Source organism: Ceratotherium simum, chromosome 22 (genome assembly GCF_057802395.1).
Source record: "Ceratotherium simum simum isolate JZ-2026a chromosome 22, ASM5780239v1, whole genome shotgun sequence".
Taxonomy (NCBI): domain Eukaryota; kingdom Metazoa; phylum Chordata; class Mammalia; order Perissodactyla; family Rhinocerotidae; genus Ceratotherium; species Ceratotherium simum.
Window position 1 is genome coordinate 7,638,328 of NC_141921.1, and position 20,050 is coordinate 7,658,377.

Here is a 20,050-nt window from a genome sequence, read left to right on the forward strand (position 1 = left end):
TTATCCAGTTAAAAATAGGAAGACTCTTTTGATGGAACTCCTACAATTTATTACAAAGTGTAATTATAAAATTTCAAAATCAAATTTTGTATACTATTTGAGCTCTCATCATTTAATTTGTTCAGTTCTTCCCTTGCTTTTGAGGGATATGCTTCATGTCTTGGCAAACTTTGTTTAAAATAATTGGTATTTGCTAAAAGCTTCAAAAGCTGAAGTTTCTTTGGAGCTTTATTCATTGAACTTTAATCTTTTCTTTTTTTGATGAGAAAGATTGGCCTTGAGCTAACATCTGTGCCCATCCTCCTCTATTTTGTATGTGGGATGCCACCACAGCATGGCTTGATGAGCGGTGCGTAGGTCCGTACCCGGGATTCGAACTAGCTAACCCAGGGCTGCTGAAGCAGAGTGTGCGAAGTTAACCACTACGCCACTGGGCCCTTCCTGAACTTTAATCTTTAATTGAAGATTTCCAACTGATTTTGAACAATATGCAACCAATTTTTAGAGGACTTGGTTTCAAAAAGATTCAATACGGAGACACTTAGGTTGGATTCAAAAAGTCAATACTTCAGAGATTCCAGACTTTAAAATCTGATGACAGGTTGCAAGTAGAGCACACATACTGCCATGTTGAAGTATTTCTTTGTATTCAGTACCATTTTTATTCTTAAAATTTTAACTGTGGATATGTGAAAACATTTGTAAAATTTTTTTTGAGGTCATAATAGTTTATAACGTGAAATTTCAGATGTACGTTATAATTTGGCAGTCACCATATGTATGTGCCCCTTTACGCCTATGCCCACCCCTCAGCCCCCTTCCCCTCTGCTAACCACAGTCTGTTCTCTTTGTCCATTTGTTTGTTTATCTTCCACATATGAGTGAAATCATGCGGAGTTTGTCTTTCTCTGTCTGGCTTATTTCGCTTAGCATAATAACCTCAAGGCCCATCCATGTTGTTGCAAGTGGCACGATTTTGTCTTTTTTTGTGGCTGAGTAGTAGTGCATTGTATATATATACCACATCTTTATCCATTCATCAGTCGATGGGCAGGCACTTGGGTTGCTTCCATGCCTTGGCTATTGTGAATAATGCTGCAGTGAACATAGGGGTGCATAAGCCTCTTTGAATAGTTGATTTAAAGTTCTTTGGATAAATACCCACTAGTGGGATAGCTGGGTCATGTGATATTTCTATTTTTAATTTTTTGAGAAATCTCCATACTGTTTTCCATAGTGGCTGCACCAGTTTGCATTGCCACCGGCAGTGCACAAGGATTCCCTTTTCTCCACATCCTCTCCAACATTTATGTTTTGTCTTGATAATTATAATCATTCTAATGGGTGTAAGGTAATAACTCATCGTGGTTTTGATTTGCATTAATGGTTAGCGATGTTGAACATCTTTTCACGTGCCTATTAGCCATCTGTGTATCTTTTTTGAAAAAACATCTGTTCATATTCTCTGCCCATTTTTTCATTGGGTTCTTTGTGTTTTTGTTCTTGAGTTGTGTGAGTTCTTTATATATTTTGGAGATGAACCCCTTGTTAGATAAATGATTTGCAAATATTTCCTCCCAGTTGGCGGGTTGTGTTTTCATTTTGTTTGTGGTTTTGTTTGCCTTGCAGAAGCTCTTTAGTCTGATGAAGTTAGTTTGTTTATTTTTTCTTTTGTTTCCCTTGCCTGAGTAGACATGGTATTTGACAAGATGCTTCTAAGACCAATGTCGAAGATGGTACTGCCTATATTTTCTTCTAGGAGTTTTACGGTTTCATGTCTTACTTCAAGTCTTTAATCCATTTTGAGTTAATTTTTGTGTATGGTGTGAGATAATGGTCTGCTTTCATTCTTTTGCATGTGGCTGTCCAGTTTTCCCAGCACCATTTATTGATGAGACTTTCCTTTGTCCATTGTATATTCTTGGCTCCTTTGTCAAAAATTAACTGTCCATAGATGTGTGGTTTTATATCTGGGCTCTCAATTCTCTTGCATTGATCTGTGTGTGTGTTTTTGTACCAGTATCATGCTGTTTTGATTACTGTAGCTTTGTAGTGTATTTTGAAGTCAGGGATTGTGATGCCTCCAGCCTTGTTTTTTTTTCCTCAGGATTGGTTTTGCTATTCGGGGTCTTTTGTTGCTCCATGTGAATTTTAGGATTCTTTACACTGTCTCTGTGAAGAATGTCATTGGGATTCTGATTAGGATTGCATCGAATCTGTAGATTGCTTTAGGTAGTATGGGCATTTTAACTATGTTTATTCTTCTAATCCAGGTGCATGGAATATCATTCCATTTCTTTATGTCATCGTTGATTTCTTTCAATAATGTCTTATAGTTTTCATCGTATAGGTCTTTCACCTCCTTGGTTAAATTTATTCCTAGATATTTTTTCTTTTTGTTGCGATTATAAATGGGATTGTATTCTTGAGTTCTCTTTCTGTTAGTTCATTATTAGAGTATAGGAATGCAACTGGTTTTTTTTGTTGTTTTTTTTTTTTGTTGTTTTGTGAGGAAGATCGGCCCTGAGCTAACATTTGCCAATCCTCCTCCTTTTTTTGCTGAGGAAGACTGGCCCTGGACTAACATCCACGCCCATCTTCCTCTACTTTACATGGGATGCCGCCACAGCATGGCTTGCCAAGTGGTGTGTTGGTGCGCGCCTGGGATCCGAACCTGCGAAACCCGGGCTGCCGCAGCGGAGCGTGCGCACTTAACCTCTTGCGCCACTGGGCTGGCCCCACAACTGGTTTTTGTAAGTTGATTTTACACCCTGCCACGTTGCTGTAGTTTTTGATTATTTCTAATAGTTTTCCAATGGATTCTTTAGGGTTTTCTATATATAGAATCGTGTCATCTGCAAATAGTGCGAGTTTCACTTCTTCCTTTCGAGTTTGGATACCTTTTCTTTTTCTTGCCTAATTGCTCCGGCCAAAACCTCCAGTACTGTGTTGAATAAGAGTGGCGAGAGTGGGCACCCTTGTCTTGTTCCTGTTCTCAGAGGGATGGCTGTCGGTTTTTCACCATTGAGTATGATATTGGCTGTGGGTTTGTCATATATGGTGTTTATTATGTTAAGGTACTTTGTTCTGCACCCATTTTATTGAGAGTTTTTATCATAAATGGATGTTGGATCTTGTCAAATGCTTTCTCTGCATCTGTTTAGATGATCATGTGGTTTTTATTTCTCATTCTGTTAATGTAGTGTATTACATTGATTGATTTGCAGATGTGGAACCACTGTCATTGCCTTTTTTATCTTGACGTCTACTTTGTCTAATATAAGTATGACAACACCTGCTTTCTTTAGTTTGCCATTAGCTTGGAGTATTGTCTTCCATCCCTTCACTCAGAGCCGGTGTTTGTCTTTAGAGATGAGATGTGTTTCCTGGAGGCAGCATATTGTTGGGTCTTGTTTTTTAATCCATGCAGCCACTGTGTCTTTTGGTCGGAGAATTCAATGTATTTACATTTATATTGATATATGAGGGCTTAATACTGCCATTTTATCGCTTGTTTTCTGGTTGTTCTGAATTTCCCTAGTTTCTTGTCCTGTGTATTTCCGACTGCCAGTTCAGTTTGCTGTTTCTCTATGATAGTTTTCTCATTATTTATCATTTGTGTCTCTGTTCTGATTTTGTTTAGTAATTACTGTGAGGTTTGTATAAAAGATCTCATAGATTAGATAGTCCGTTTTCTGATAGCCTCTTATTTCCTTAGTCGAAGCAGGTTCCATCCCTTTCCTCTTCCCCATCTAAGTTATTGTTGTCACAACTTATTCTGTTTTGTGTTGTGAGTTTGTGATTAAAATGAAGTGATTATAGTTATTTTTGATGCTTTCCTTCCATTTTCTTTTATGTTATAATTGTTTGCTAACCTGTTCTGATAGAGAGCTGCAATTTTCTGATTTTGTCTGTTTATCTCCATGCTCAAGCCTTGGTAAAACCTTTCTTTTTATTTTTTTTTCAGGTATAAGGGCCTTTTTGATCATTTCTTGTAGGGAGGGTCTTGTGGTGATGAACTCCCTCAGGTTTTCTTTATCTGGGAAAGTTTTTATTTCTCCATTGTATCTGAAGGATGGTTTTGCTGGATAGAGTATTCTTGACTGAAAGTTTTTGTCTTTCAGAATTTTGAATATATCATTCTACTCTCTCCTAGCCTGTAAGGTTTCTGCTGAGATATCTGCTGAAAGCCTGATAGGGATTCCTTTGAAGTTTATTTTCGTCTATCTTACTGCCCTTAATATTTTTTCTTTGTCATTGACTTTTGCCAGTTTTACTAATATATGCCTTGGAGAAGGTCTTTTTACATTGATGTAATTAAGAGTTCTGTTGGCTTCATTTACATTTAATTCCAGCTCCTTCCCCAGGTTTGGGAAGTTCTTAGCTATTATTTCTTTGAACAGGCTCTCTGCTCCTTTCTCCCTCCCTTTTTCCTTTGGAATACCTATAATCCTTATGTTACATTTCCTAATTGAGTCAGATATTTCTTGGAGAATTTCTTCATTTCTTTTTAGTCTTAGTTCTCTCTCTTCCTCCATCTGCAGCATTTCGGTATTTCCTCAAAGTTACTAATTTTGTCCTCTATAATTTAGTTCTGTTATTTAAGGACTCTAGATTTTTCTGTATCTCATTCATTGTTTTTCAACTCCAACATTTCTGATTGTTTTTTTTGTATGGTTTCAGTCTCTTTTGTGAAGAATTCCCTCTGTTCATTAATTTTATTCTTGAGATCATTGAACTGTCTTTCTGAGTTTTCTTGTAACTCATTGAGTTTCTTTCTGGTAACTATTTTGAATTCTCTGTCATTTAGATTGTAAATTTCTGTGACTTCTGGATTGATTTCTGAGTACTTGTCATTTTCCTTCTGGTCTGGAGTGTTAATATACTTCTTCATCCTATTTGGTGGGATGGACTTTTGCCATCACATAGTGGTAGTATCTGGGCACAGATTCCACCGGGGGGCAGGAGCTGTATTTTCTGAGCCCTCTGTGACCCCTGGCACTTGTGCTTGTCCATTGGAAACTGTGCTGACAGGGACCATGTGCCTTTGCCCACTGGCCAGTGCTGCTTTACACACGTAGGCACAGGCACTCTGGTGGGGATCCCCTGCTCTGGCCGACCGGCTGAGCTGGTGTGCCAGGCAAGGGGCGGGGGGGGCTTTCTTTTGCGGATGTGAGCCTGCGTGTTCCTGCTCTGCGCTCACTGTCTGCCTGCCTGGGCTGCTCAGCTTGGTGTGGATGCCCCTACAATTCCTTAGCCACCTTGGCATGGAGTGTTCCCACAGACTGGGAGGCAGCTCTGCGAGTGCAAGTGTTCCCACAGAGGGCTGCCTTTTCCCCCTTCTCCTCTCAGAATCGCGTGCCGGCCACTGCCCAAGGTCCCGCGTCCTAGATCGCTGCCACTTGGGAGGGAGAGGAGATCTGCTTACCTCCTTCCACTGCCTCCTGGGGTGGTCCAACACCCCTACCTTCAGATGTGTGGCTGTGTGGATCTCTCAGACGTCTGATGTGTTGTGTGAATGTCCTCTCTTTGTTTATGAATGTCCTTTTCATTGTAACTTAGTGGGGAGAGACTAAGGGAAGAGCTCACTCTGCCATTATGCTGATGTCACTCTCTCATTTATAAATTTTTACAAGTTGCAGCTAACTCACTAACAGTGATGACAGTAGAGCTCCATAATAAATAGAAATAGCCTCAAACGTTTAATGCAAATTCTGTCTATCCGTTTTCTGGAGAAACAAAACTTTAGTACTTAATTTTGCATTAAACATACAGTCTCTTCTTTTTAGCTCATTGCTCCTGAGAGGGCTTATTGGATAATAAAAAATGATTGCCAAACAACAAAATAAATAAGCAGTTGTAGATTTATACCATATAATAAATGACGAAGCCACCTCAAGAGTTTTCAGACTATTGACTCCTTGCATGTACTTCATTTGTACCTAACCTGTAATTTCCTGCTAACTTAGCCAGCTGGTGGCCTGGTGCATCTTGTAGATCGTTGCACATGTCACTGTACTGACTGGCACATCAAATAGCCAGCAGGAGCACCAGTGCCAATACTTTTTTCACTACCTTGGAAGGCTATAAGGAGGTAGCTGTCCATGGTTGTTTTTGTCTGAGGATACTTTTCAATGAATCTTCTTCATGCTGTCCTTGAAAAGAAGGTGTTAGTTATGTTGTATCTATAAAAAATCAGGAAAAGAAAGATGGAATTATCACAGTCTTCTTTCAGATTTCATCACTCGTTCAAGTGGTTAAATCACTTACATGCTACTATCTGATACCTTGGACAGAAGCTAGATGTGTACAGTAGAGGTGTATTAAATCCATTTTGGTGTATTTTAATGTAGTGATTAATAATAATAGTTCATTTAAGAAAATGAGAAACCTGAGGTAAATGGTAAACTGGATGGGATATGGGGACAACAGGTTGTAAATCGAGACTGTCCTGAACAAACTAGGGCATATGGAATCAGCATGGTATTGTGAAAGATGCATGGAGCTTGGAGTGGGACAGACCTGTGTTTAGGTCCAGGCTCTGCCATTTAAAAGCTTGGACAAGTGACCTCTCTGAAACTAGGTGTAATAGGTTTCTCCAGAGAAACAGAACCAACAGGATACACACACACACACACACACACACACACTCCTATTGATTGATTGATTTTAAGAAATTGGCTCATGCAGTTCTGGAGGCTGGCAAGTCCTAAATCTGCAGGGCAGGCCAGCAGGCTGGGGACCCGGGGAAGAGCTGAGTCTGAAGGCATTCTGGAGGCAGAATCCCTTCTTCCTCAGGGGATCTCAGTCTTTTCTCTCATGGCCTTAACTGATTGGATGAGGCTCACCCACATTATGGAAGATAATCTGCTTTACTCAAAGTTTACTGATTTAAATGTTAATCATGTCTAAAAAAATAACTTTACAGTAACATCTGGACCTGTGTTTGACAAAACAACTGGGTATCATAGACTAGCCAAATTCACACATAAAATTAACCCTCACACTAGGTTTCCTCATTTGCAAACTAGGATGATAATATGTGGCTCACAAGGATTAAGTGTGGTAGTATTTATAAAGCCCTTAGCAAAATGTGTTCTCAAAGTAGGCACTGAATGAATGTTTCTTTCTTAATCCAGTTTTGTACCCATTAAGACTATAGGCTCAACCTTGATGCTTGAAGATTTTTTCCCTGTTTATCTTTGTATTTCTAATCAAGACTCCCTTGTCCCTTCATCTACTTAATAAATCCTGTCAAATCTATCTTATAAACTTTTCTTCAAATCATACCCTTCTTTTCTGCCATTGCCTCTGTTCAGATTGTCTACTGGGCCATTAAAACTATTTCCTAAGTAGCCCTCTACATTTCATCCTACTTTCCCTCTTTATATATAAATAATCACCTAGAATTAATACTCTAAGTTAATAACTCTTGAATTTGTCCTCTTTTTTTATCTTCATTTTCTTTACTTTTACAATGGCAGGTGAAGCCCTTCGTAAGTTGTCTTCTACAAAACTTCACAATCTTATCTCCAATCCCTGTCACCATTCAGACTCCTTGCTATTCTTTTCAAACATAACCGAGCTTTCTGTTGATTGCATGCATTTGCACATGCTGGTACCTCTATATAGACTCACCGTCTCTCCTTCCCCTCATACTTCAAATTCTTGTACTATTGTCATCCCCATGAAGCCTTCCTGGATTCCCTTCCTGGTTCCAGAACACTCGTACACATTCATATATAAGCAAAACTGAGCCTTCAAACATTGATACTCTTCAACTGCCTTTCAGATGAGAGAATCAATCTGTTCATCAGCTGACCCCAAGGAGCCTTTTTTTTTTTTTTTAAGATTTTATTTATTCATTTTTTCCCCCCAAAGCCCCAGTAGATAGTTGTATGTCGTAGGTTCACATCCTTCTAGTTGCTGTACGCGGGACCCGGCCCCGGGTTGGACGGAGATGTGGTGCCTCGGGGCGCGCCCGGGATCCGAACCCGGGCCGCCAGCATCAGAGCGCGCGCACTTAACCGCTAAGCCACGGAGCCGGCCCAACCCAAGGAGCCTTTTGAACTGTGGTGTGAGTTGAATGGCACTCCTTGCCTAGAAGCATTTCAGATCTGATGATATCAGTATCATCTTTCTGTACATCAGTTTGTGTATTCTTTTTTTTTTTTTGTTCTTCCAAGGAAGATTAGCCCTGAGCTAACATCTGTTACCAGTCCTTTTCTTTTTTTGCTGAGGAAGATTGGCCCTGGGCTAACATCCGTGCCCATCTTCCTCTGCTTTATATGGGACGCTGCCACGGCATGGCTTGATAAGTGGTGCGTAGGTTTACAACTGGGATCCGAGCCTGCGAACCCCAGGCCGCCAAAGCGGAGCACACGAACTTAACCGCTACGCCACTGGGCAGGCCCCCCATTTGATTATTTTATTGAAGTGGTTTTTGAGTTGTATTCGTAGGTACCTTGGGCACTTCGGTGAAGGATGAATGCTTAAGGATTTGGGCCTTTCAACTGTCTTTAACCAAAGCATTTCACCCCTAATTTGTGTTTTGGGTTTCTGAGTAAAATTTTACATGAGGAAAAGAGTTCTGATGTCAAAAATAATTTTAAGATTCTTGTTTTATTTCTTATCTACCTTATTCTCAGTCATCTATGTAGTTGCCTTCATTCACTCCCCCTTCCGCCGCGAAAGAAACAAAACCAAACTTTGAAATCAAGGATATTTTAATCTTATTCATCGTTGTTGCTCAGATATCTGTTGAATGAATGCAAATATATTAAAGAAGTTATTGAATAGCGTTTAATTTCTAATTATTTATTTGTTTTAGTTATCAAGTGGGAATCCTGTATATGAAAAATACTATAGACAGGTAAGATTTTTGTTTCTTTGTCTTCTTAGATTGAACATAAAAAATACTTTCTTTAATTTTATTTATTTTCCCCCAAAGCCCCAGTAGATAGTTGTATGTCATAGCTGCACATCCTTCTAGTTGCTGTATGTGGGATGTGGCCTCAGCATGGCCAGAGAAGCGGTGCATCGGTGCGCGCCCGGGATCCAAACCCGGGCCGCCAGCAGCAGAGCGCGCGCACTTAACCTCTAAGCCACGGGGCCGGCCCTAAAAAATGCTTTCAACTCTTGATTGTATACGTGCAGATTACTAGCCAGGTAGATAAATTTGACATGTCTTGTTTTCAGTTTCTTGTGCTTTAGCCTCCTGCTTTGAGTACTTAATGCTTTTGACAAGCTCTCAGAAAGATGATTAAGCCCAAACATTTAATTGTCTTAAATATCTATCTTTTTTCTTTTTTTTTTGAGGAAGATTGGCCCTGAGCTAACAACTGTTGCCAGTCTTCCTCTTTTGGCTTCCCAAAGCCCCAGTACCTAGTTGTGTGTCATAATTATAGAGTTGTAGCTTTTCTATAGGGGACATCACCTCAGCATGGCTTGATGAGTGGTGAGTAGGTCTGCGCCCAGGATCTGAACCTGTGAACCCCGGGCTGCCAAAGCAGAATGCGTGAACTTAACCGCTGTGCCACTGGGCTGGCCCTTAAATATCTATCTTAAAAATCCATATAACATTAGATATGTTCATCCAGGTATAAATATCCAAATTAATTTATAAGCCAAATAGAAATGACTTACATATTGTTTTTAAGACTTATTAAAGTTTAATTTTCACAAAATTAAAACCATGACTCTCATACAAATATAAAATGAACATGTGTCGAGGATATTTTATTCAACTCATTAATTATTGGGAGAACCAGTAAGATGTAAAAATGAGAATATGAGTTATAGAGATTTATATTTGGCACCAGACAAAATTCATTGGTGTAAACAGGAATCATTGCATTCCTATCCGTTTTCTATTATTTAACCTCCTGCCCTACAGAGTGTAAAATAACCTAGTCGGTAGAAAGTCAGTTAAGGGTGCATACCATAGATCAGATAATCTAAGGGTATAGACAGTCTCATTTGCCTGTTTCCAAATATTGGATCATTTTTCCTAACAATCTCTTCCTCACTTTCTGATCATGATGACAGAAAAGGCTAGTCTCATTATATTTGGCTTGGCTGTCTACTTAGTTGCAGCAAATGTTAATGAACCATTATAGGTCTTGAGTGTAACTTGCAAATCTAGAGCCACACTCACTTTTTAAAAACTTCGATCGCCAAAGAATTAATTTCTACCTGAAATTTCTAAAGAATCTCAGATTGTACTTTTTAAAGCCTCTGTTATTTGTTCCTCTATCTTGAGGCTAGGATTCAAACCTTAGAAATTCCCTCCCCCCTGTTTCACCTGCAGTACGTATAAATATGAGTGAATTTATCTCATCTTGAGGTTTCCCATTTCTGCTTAGGTTCCTGGCCTGCTATGTGACCTTGCTTTACTACCTGAGAGACTGGGACCTTATAAACCAGGTTGCGGGCCAGTTTTCTTGAGAGGGGTTTGTAGACATTGGCTCCACATAAAGTCAATCCTTGTTCCTTGATAGTGGCTTGTTCTATCTGAATAAAAGAAAATCATTCTCAAATATGGCCTTGTTTTGCAAAGTCAATTTACTCAATTATATCCTGATAAAAAGAAGAACAAATTATTATTTAACCTATGTAATAATTATATTACCATAAAAAATAAGGACATTCAGTTAAAGGGGTATTTTTTTGAATTCTGAAAGGTCAGTGAGAATCAGATACCATTGAAAACTATTTCTTTCAGTTTACAAAAGCAGAGCTCACTAAATTGAGGGTAAGAGAGTGTGTAAGAAAAAGAAAGGGCTTTTCCACATGTCCGTTAGAAGATAGAATATTAACGGGGCCGGCTTGGTGGCGCAAGTGGTTAAGTGCACGCGCTCCACTGTAGCGGCCTGGGGTTCGCCGGTTCGGATCCCAGGTGTGCACCAACGCACTGCTTGGCAAGCCATGCTGCGGCAGCATCCCATATAAAGTGGAGGAAGATGGGCACGGATGTTAGCCCAGGGCCAGTCTTCCTCAGCGAAAAAAAAAAAAAAAGAGAATTGGCAAATGTTAGCTCAGGGCTGATCTTCCTCACAAAAATATAAATAAATAAATAAACAGAAAATAGAATAAATAATAAAAATAATACCAACAATATTCCAAGTAAATAACCATAATTAAATTTTCCTCAACAGTTCATTCACTCCTGTGTAGTTAATTCTTGGTCCCCTGCACCTTGGGTCAGGAGTTTGCTTTCATCAAATGTATCTACTTCCAGACTGCAAAGAGTTCTACAAATTCTGACTTACTCCACCAGTACAGTGTTGAAGTTAAGTGATGTCAGCTCAGAAGTCTTTACCCAAAAGTCTGTATTTTCAAGTGTTAATAATTCAGAGTACGTGCGTGAGGCTTTGAGACTGTCTGTCTTTGTTGAAGACATGATTCTAGCTGGTAGCTTATGGCAGAGCCTTTAGAGAAGCATCAGAGTAAACAGAAACTGCCTGTAGATGACAAAGACTAAATGGCTGTGTTTAATTTATTATAGGAACCAAAAGAATGGAAGATAGTAAAATTCTTTATTGGATTATAGTACATAAGTATTTCGTAAGAGTTTGATCACTGTTTTCCCTGAGTGCCTCTATATTTAGGCTATGCTTGGGGTAGGTCCCCCCCCCGCCCCCTGTCAGGAAGTAGGCAAAGAAGAAGAGTTCTGGAGAATTCTAGAGGCAGGTTTTCCAACCCTTTTTGTATTTCCTTGTTACCCCAAATTTGGATTGGGCAATTCTTTCTTTTTGGCTGAGTGCCTGATTTAACCCATGTTCTAGCACTTGAAAGAAGGGATTTTTCTTTTGCTCCTTTGCTGGGGTTCGCCTGTCTGGAATGCTTTGTATATGTTTACAAGCAAACTAATCTTCTAACTAAACCGGAAAGACATCTAGCTCGCAAATAACTTAGTATCATGTTACATTGCCTGTGACTTTTTAAAATTTACTTTTCGTTTTTACAAAATAGAACTTTAAGAAATCTTTACAGAAGTGAGAGTGATTATTTTTTTGAACTGTTTTTCTGTTCTTGGTGACCTCATTCTGTCTTAAAGGAAAGTCCCCATCAGTTAAAATGATGTGTCCCTTAAAGTGCTTTAGGAACCTAACAGTTTTAAAAATGTCTTTTTAAGTGTATTATGGCATCATTGCTGGTTTTAGAGCTGATATTGCTTTGATTTTTTTTTTTTTAAAGTGTTGCAGTTTCTAAGAGTAAGTATAAAAGCAGAAGTTAATGATTTTAGGATGTTTGAAAAATCAGATAACACATGTAGCTATTCCCATTTGTGAAAAGACCTCTCCAGGAAATGCCCTTTTCCTCCTATTGCCATTTGTGTTTATTGGAATTTAAATGGCAACTGTAGAAGACTTGGAGTCAGATATGTGTTAATGTTATGACTCTACTGATTTGCTCTACTTCCCTCTGAGCTTCAGTTTTCTCATTTGTCTAATGGGCGCGGTCAAAACACTTTGTAGATTGCCCGTGCTGTCTAGATGGTACTCTATACTCATGTGGGCTTTGCACATATTCCTTGACCTTTTGTTAGTCAAAGGATTCTTGTTCCGTTTTTGAAAAAGCCAGTTCCCAAATCACAGGGAGGAAGGCAGGTAAGTGATAATTTTGTCTTTGTTGTCAACTTACGGTTTGTATCTTTTCAGGTTGATACCAGTTTGTATCTTTTCAGGTTGATAACGGTAATACTGGAAGGGTATTAGCTTCTGATGCTGCTGCTTTCCTGAAAAAGTCAGGGCTTCCAGACCTGATACTTGGAAAGGTAGTATTTGTTCACTATAACTAGATTATAATGAGTATTTAGTAATGTAGGTGAATTGGATGCAAATTCAGAAATATACTGTCAAGAAACTTAGAAGTTAGAACTAAGTCATAGAAGCAGTTATAGTAATGAGGTGGAAGGAATTTGTGGTATAGTGATTTACCCCCTTGAAAAGTAAAAGTAAGGTGTTTTTTAGATTTTTATTAAACAAATTACTTTTTAGTAGGATGAAATGAGTAAGTAATAGTACATTTGGCTATTGTGGGGAGAAATAGTGCAGACGGGGACCCTTGCCACTCACTCAGAGTTGGCTGTATCCCTACTTCCTCTATTATAACTGTCTCTAACTTGTGTTTAATACGTGGTGAATAGAGTGGGGGATGAGAGGCTTAGGAAAGAGCACAAAGAGGTGGAAAGTCCCTCTCCTGGCTTGATCTCCTTTCGAATCCTTATAGATGATATTGCTATGTATTCAAAATCCTGAAAAATAATCATTATTAATAATTTAATTATTCACAAACAAACATATTCACAAATATTATAAATAACAAATTATTCACAACAATAACTATTTCAACTTGCCCCTAAGAAAGAATATCATCTTATAAGGGTCTAAATTCAAGGTAGTATGTTCTAGTAGAAAGAGCATTGGACTTGGAGTTAGAGCTTGGGTTAATGAAAACGGCATTGGACTGGAAGTTAGAACCTGGGTTTCACTTCTTTCCCTGATGCCTTGAATGTTCTTGAGTAAGTCACTTAACCTCATTGGGCCTTAGTATCTTTGTGAAGGATTGCACTAAATTATCTTTAAGGTTTCTTTCTACTTTTAATTCTGTGATTCTTAAATCTGAGTACCAAAGAGCATGAAGTTGTAAATTGCAGGGATTTAATTTATCTTTATGATAATTTTTGTTTAAAATATAGATTTATACTTTTTTTTCTAAATTTCAGATTTGGGATTTAGCTGACACAGATGGCAAAGGTATCCTGAACAAACAAGTAAGATTCAGAGAATTGATTTGAAAATATTTTTGAGTGATTCAGAATAAAAGATAGCAGTTTTTTGTATTTTTAAACTAAGAATTGGTTTTTTCCACCAGTCGGGTTTTGCAAGGTTAAGTGTCATAACAATGAAAATATTTCCAACCAGTAGACATTAAAGTAACTAATTCCCAAAGATTAGTGTTAGTTTGGTGACATTATTCTTCTGGAGTGTCTTAGTCTGTTTGGGCTGCTATAACAAAACATCACAGACTGGGTGGCTTATAAATAGCAGAAATTTATTGCTGACAGTTCTGGAGGCTTGAAGTCTGAGATGAGAGTGCTAACGTGGTCTGGTGAGGACTCTCTTCCAGGTTGCAGGCTTCTCGTTGCATCCTCACATGGTAGAAGGGGCTAGGGATCTCTCTGGACCCTCTGTTTATAAGGCACTACAGTCATGCACCGCATAATGACCTTTCGATCAACGACGGAACACATATATGATGGTGGTTCCATAAGATTAGTACCATATAGCCTAAGTGTGTAGTAGGCTAATACCATCTAGGTTTGTGTAAGTACACTCTGTGATGTTTGTCTGATGACACATTTCTCAGAATGTATCCCTTATCCTTTGTGGTTAAGGGGTGCATGACTGTCATCCCATTCGTGAGGGGATGGCTTAAGCACTTCCCAAAGGCCCTACCTCTTAATACCATTATCTTTGGGGGATAGAATTTCAATATATGAGTTTTGGGGGGGACACATTCAAACAATAACATGGAATTTATTTTTCTCAGTCATTCTGAGAGACTTCGCTCTTTGTATTTTAATAAATTTTGTATGTGTACAGGGTTATAAATAAAAGTGGATATTATTAGTTAAATGTGAAGATGGTATTGCTTTATACATTTGAAAGGAAGCTCTTGGCTAATCAAATCTTAAGTATTCTGGTCTAGGGCTTACCTCTGACATATAAACCAAAAAATGGTTTACAGGCCAGAAGTAAGCCCTAGACTAGAAATACATGAAAGTGGTTATAGGTATTGGACACCATCAGTGTACTTTGAAGTTTTGCTTGTTGGGGATGGATTTCAGAGTTCTGCAGTATTGGATTCAAAGCTTGCTACATGCTAATACATTGGCTGAGCATTGCTACTCAAGGCTAATTTCCCCCTTAGGGATAGCTAAAGCAGGATGAAACTCAGAAAAGGGATGGAAAATATTAGTCGAGAAGGCCAGAGTATTCACTCTCTTAATTAAGATTCCAGGGCTAGATTGTAGTCCCCCCTGCCCCCTGGGCAGGAGGGCCAGTTTGGTACATTGGAGACATAGGAAAACTAAATTCATGTGGGCTCCTAGGGTGCTCTGCACTGAGTCAGCAAGTTTTTGTTGAGTAACTGTTTTGAACCAGGCTTTGGGAATACGGAGGTGAACATGACAGATGTGGTCCCTATCTTTGTGAGTTTACAGTGTAATAAATTCTTCACTGATATTCCTGGACTTTGGGTGTTGACTTGGAGTGGTCTTTGTTACATCCAGGTGACTGGACTTATGGGTCTGCAGTTAAGCTTTGATGTTTGCGTTGGAGAAATAGATTTTCGAATTAACATGTGAAAGAAAAACCCCCCAATGCTTACTGAGTTTCTGTGTGTCAAAAATGACGGAAGGTGCTTTTTTCCCGTAGTATGGTTTTTGTTTTGTTCCTCATAATACCTTGCAAGGTAGATATTAGCCCTCCTCTTATAGAAGAGTTTTTTTTTTCTTTTTTTTTTTGTGAGGAAGATCAGCCCTGAGCTAATATCCGTGCTAATCCTCCTCTTTTTGCTGAGGAAGACCAGCTCTGAGCTAACATCTATTGCCAATCCTCCTCATTTCTTTTCCCCAAAGCCCCAGTAGATAGTTGTATGTCATAGTTGCACATCCTTCTAGTTGCTGTATGTGGGACGCGGCCTCAGGATGGCTGGAGAAGCGGTGCGTTGGTGCACACCTGGGATCCGAACCCAGGCCGCCAGTAGCGGAGCGCGCGCACCCAATCACTAAGCCATGGGGCCGGCCCCTAGAAGAGTTTTATTTAACTTGCCCATGGCCTCACAACTTCTAAGGAGCAGAACTAGAATTTAATGCAGGACTATTTCACTTCAGATCCAATCTATACTATGGAAGTGGACCTGATTACCTAAGAGTAATTGAATCACACGTAGAATGGGAAGGAAAAGAGGATTAATGTTGGAATACTTAGAATACCAGCATTTAAAGGTTGGGGGAGGCATTGACTTCAACAGAAGAGACTTAAAAGGTCAGAGGAGAGCTTTATGAAGCTATGTTGGCGGAGGAGAGCTTCAGGGAGGATCATACTGTCCAGGCTGCCAAAGAAAACAAGTAGGATGAGGCTTCTTTTTTATTTTTTTGAAGAGTCTATTCTATTTGGTAGCTAGGAGGTTATTTGTGACATAGGTGGTAGTTTCTCTAATGGTGGGAGTTGAAGTCAACTTGCATAGAAGCTTGTGCAGTGAATGAAAAGAGAAGGAGAGATCTTGAAATAGCATTTTCTCAAGGAATTTATGAGTGGGGACAAAGCAAGTTTCTAAGAATATGTTAGGAATTGGGTGAGAAGGGTATATGTGAGCGTAGGAGGTTTGAGAAAAGTAGTGAAGGATTGATTGCATCAGCAGTTGTACAAGGATATTGACAAGTTACAAGTAATTATAACTGGAGTGAAGATTTTTTTATGTCTATTTCCAGACCTAATTTTAACTAAAACAGCTGAAAACCAGTTGCTTCAGCATCTTTGCATTTACTTATTAAATTTTAACTCAGACTTCAAATGCCAAAAATCCAAGGACCTTTGGGAGAGGTTTACAAGTATTTTGAAGTCAAGCAGTTATATTATTGTTTTAGATGCCACGCAGTTATTCTCTGTAGCTTTTCTGGAATAGCAATAATTGAGTCACTTGAAGGATTGATCCAGTTTCAAAATGTATAATCTTAAATCCACAGATGACTTTTGATAACATTTAGGTATTATTTTCTTCTGGGCTTTTTTTCAGATTCTTTCTCACTTAAATGATAAAAGGCATTTCTTAACATCATTAAATGTTCTTTGAAGCATGATTGTTAATTTTGTATGATTTCCACTATATGTATCACAATTTGTGTATTTTCCCATGTATATTAACACTTTTTTTTCTATTTAGTACGTTAGGAACATCTTTGTACATGAATCTCTTCTCAATTTTAAAGCAAGTATTTTTCAAGCAAATATACTGTTATATTTGCTGCTACATAAAAACCTTGGAGTAATTGTGAATTGTTTTGTATTTTCAGGTTATAAGTATGTGTGTAGATAGAGGGATAGATGGGTGAATGGATAGATAGATAGATAATGCTCTTAACATTCATACTTCTCTTTCTCAGGAATTCTTTGTTGCTTTGCGTCTTGTGGCATGTGCCCAGAATGGATTGGAGGTTTCACTGAGTAGCTTGAACCTGGCTGTTCCTCCACCAAGATTTGTAAGAAATGCTTTTCAATTTAAATTTTATTTAGTTGAAAAAAAATACCACATAATTTGAAAATTAACATAACTATATTAAAAAATTTTCTCTCTAACTGCTATCACTCAGCTACCTTAATTTCTTTTTTAATGGTTACTGCTGTTATTAGTTTTCTTGTGTATCCTTCCAGAGTTATTATATGTGTATATAAAGAAATATAAATACTTATTTCCTCATTTTCTGTTAATTGTAGCATACTATATACACAATTCTATACCTTTTTTAATAACTTAATATGTTTTAGAGATCTTTACATATCAGTACACAGAAGCTTTCTCATTCTTTTTTATAGCTGCATAGTATTTCCTTGCTTCTATTTACCATAATTTATTTAACTTCCTATTGATAGGCTTTTAGCTTGTCTCTAATCTTTTATAATAAAAAATGCTGCAATGAATAATAACCTCGAATATATATCATTTTGCAAGTGCAGAAGTATATTTATATGTATAAATTCTCAGAAGTGGAATTGCTGTTTCAAAAGTTTGTGCATTTGTAATTTTCACATATAATATCAGCTGTCTTCCATAGTGGTTGTGGTAGTTTGCACTCCCACCAGCAATTGGTTGAGTGTACTTTTGCTAACATACTGTTGTCAAATTTTTGGATCCTTGTCAATTTGATAGGTGACAAATGGAACGTTAAGTGTGGTTTTAATTTGTCCTTTTGGTTTTGTAGAATGAGGTTGAGTAGTTTTTCTCACACTTATGAGCCATTTACATTGCCTTCATGTGAAATGTCTATTTATAGCCTTTGCCTATTTTTCTAGGGTTGTTGATCTTTTTCTTATTGAATTCCAGAGGCTCTGCATATATTAGGAAAACAGCTCTTTGTCTATATGAGTTGCAAATATTTGTTCCCAATTTGTCCTTTTTCTTTTGACTTTGTGATGGTTTTTTTTCCATAAAGAAGTCGTTGTTTTCTATGTAAATGAATTATCAGGATTTAAATTGTTTTTGTGGTTTCTTTTTTCACATTTTTGTTTGTCCTGATATAAGATAGGAGTATGGATTCAAATTTATGTTTTTTTGAAGATGGCTACTTTAGAGACCTAATACAGTTTGTTGAATAATCAATCTTTTCCTTACTGATTTGAAATGCCACCTCAATCATGTGCTAAATGCTCATGTGTATTTTGGTTTCTTTCTGGGTTTTTCTGTTCTTACCCACTGATCTGTTTATCCATATGCTGATCTCACATTGTTTTAATTATCATAGTTGGTAATTTATTTTTGTATCTGTCAGGGCTAGTCCTCCCCACCCTTACCCCTTTTTTCAGAAGTTTCATGGCTCTTCTTGCTTGTTTTTATTTATTTATTTTTTTGTGAGGAAGATCAACCCTGAGCTAACATCTGCCAATCCTCCTCTTTTTGCTGAGGAAGACTGGCCCTGCGCTAACATCCATGCCTATCTTCCTCTGCTTTATATGGGACGCCGCCACAGCATGGCTTGACAAGCGATGCGTTGGTGCGTGCCCGGGATCCAAACCGGCAAACCCCAGGCCGCCGCAGCGGAGCGCGCGCACTTAACTGCTTGTGTCACCGGGCCGGCCCCTCTTCTTCCTTGTTTTTAAATTCAGTATTTTAAAAGTATTTGGTCTGAGTATTATGAATTTACCTTCAGTTTTGAGAATTTCTGCACTTCAAAGTTTAGGCATGGAATCAGAGGTTAATTTAGGGATTTGTTGCCTAAAGATGTTACTATAAAAATTTTTCAAATATATTCATCTGTGTCTGTAAGCAGATAAAAATAATAAGTTGGGCATGCTGTTAGTAAGTTCATGTACTTAAAAATCTTGAGTTGGATTGTTGTCCCAGTTTGTTTTCCTTAAATAGTGTTGGGAAAAATTCATCAGTTAACAGGGCCATAAATATTTTTGTTACATTCAGATATCTTTATCTTGATTTCAGTTGTAATAGGATTTCTTCTATAATACTTATATGTTTTAGTTAGTGTTCCACAATCATTTATGCAGCTAACTCAATTTTTTTTCATTTGTACTTAGATGAAAGTCTAATAGAGATAATGTAAAATAGTATGTCCTGTGCATTGAGATCCAACATTTTGTATGAATGTATTTAAATCCAAAGACCACTTTTTCTCCATTGTTTTATTGATGTGAGGATTTCAAACCTTCATATACTGTATTTTCCTTTTTAGCATGATACCAGTAGTCCTTTGCTAGTCAGTGGAACCTCTGCAGCTGAGCTCCCATGGGCTGTAAAAGTAAGTAAACTTTGTAACTATTCTCTCCTTACCCCTGCTTTGCTTCCATATAATCCTCTCCCCCTACTTTCAAAATATATTGCAATCTGCACTAGAGTTTCATTTTTTACTGTTGGGGGAATACTGGTACTAGAAATCTTTTGAAGGATCCTATGGCTCTGTCAGCCATTGTGTGACAGTTAGTATTAGCTTGATCTCATTTCCGTTATAATGTAAACTAAAAATGGTGATGTCATAATCTTGTATTAACTAAATATTTGATGATTAGATAGTTTACCCCACTAGTATTATTTCTTGTTTGAAAATTCTGGTTAACTATATAGTCTCTTTATGGCTCTAAAACAAACAATTCTTTCTGAAATCTTTTTCTGAGATGAGTATTTTGCATTATAGCTATTTGGAGGCATCATACTGATTATAGCTATCTTATTAGATTTTAAAAATTGTAATTTTAGAATAGTATTAGAAATAGCAGATCAAATGACCTTTAATAGATGTGTATAGTTTTGTCAG

At 37.9% G+C, this 20,050-nt stretch overlaps 1 protein-coding gene across 6 annotated transcripts in view; it reads left to right on the top strand.

The window, feature by feature from the left end:
* The window catches only part of EPS15 (epidermal growth factor receptor pathway substrate 15), a 138,437-nt gene that overhangs the window by 28,665 nt on the left and 89,722 nt on the right, over positions 1-20,050 (top strand). For 5 of the 6 annotated variants that reach the window (XM_087445957.1, XM_087445955.1, XM_004438542.3 and 2 more), the window contains exons 2-6: positions 8,831-8,872; positions 12,689-12,778; positions 13,730-13,777; positions 17,174-17,269; positions 19,472-19,537. In XM_087445957.1, coding sequence (XP_087302083.1) covers positions 8,831-8,872; positions 12,689-12,778; positions 13,730-13,777; positions 17,174-17,269; positions 19,472-19,537 — 342 coding nt within the window. The remainder of the gene's footprint in view (positions 1-8,830; positions 8,873-12,688; positions 12,779-13,729; positions 13,778-17,173; positions 17,270-19,471; positions 19,538-20,050) is intronic. The other variant, XM_087445960.1, reaches the window with a different exon arrangement.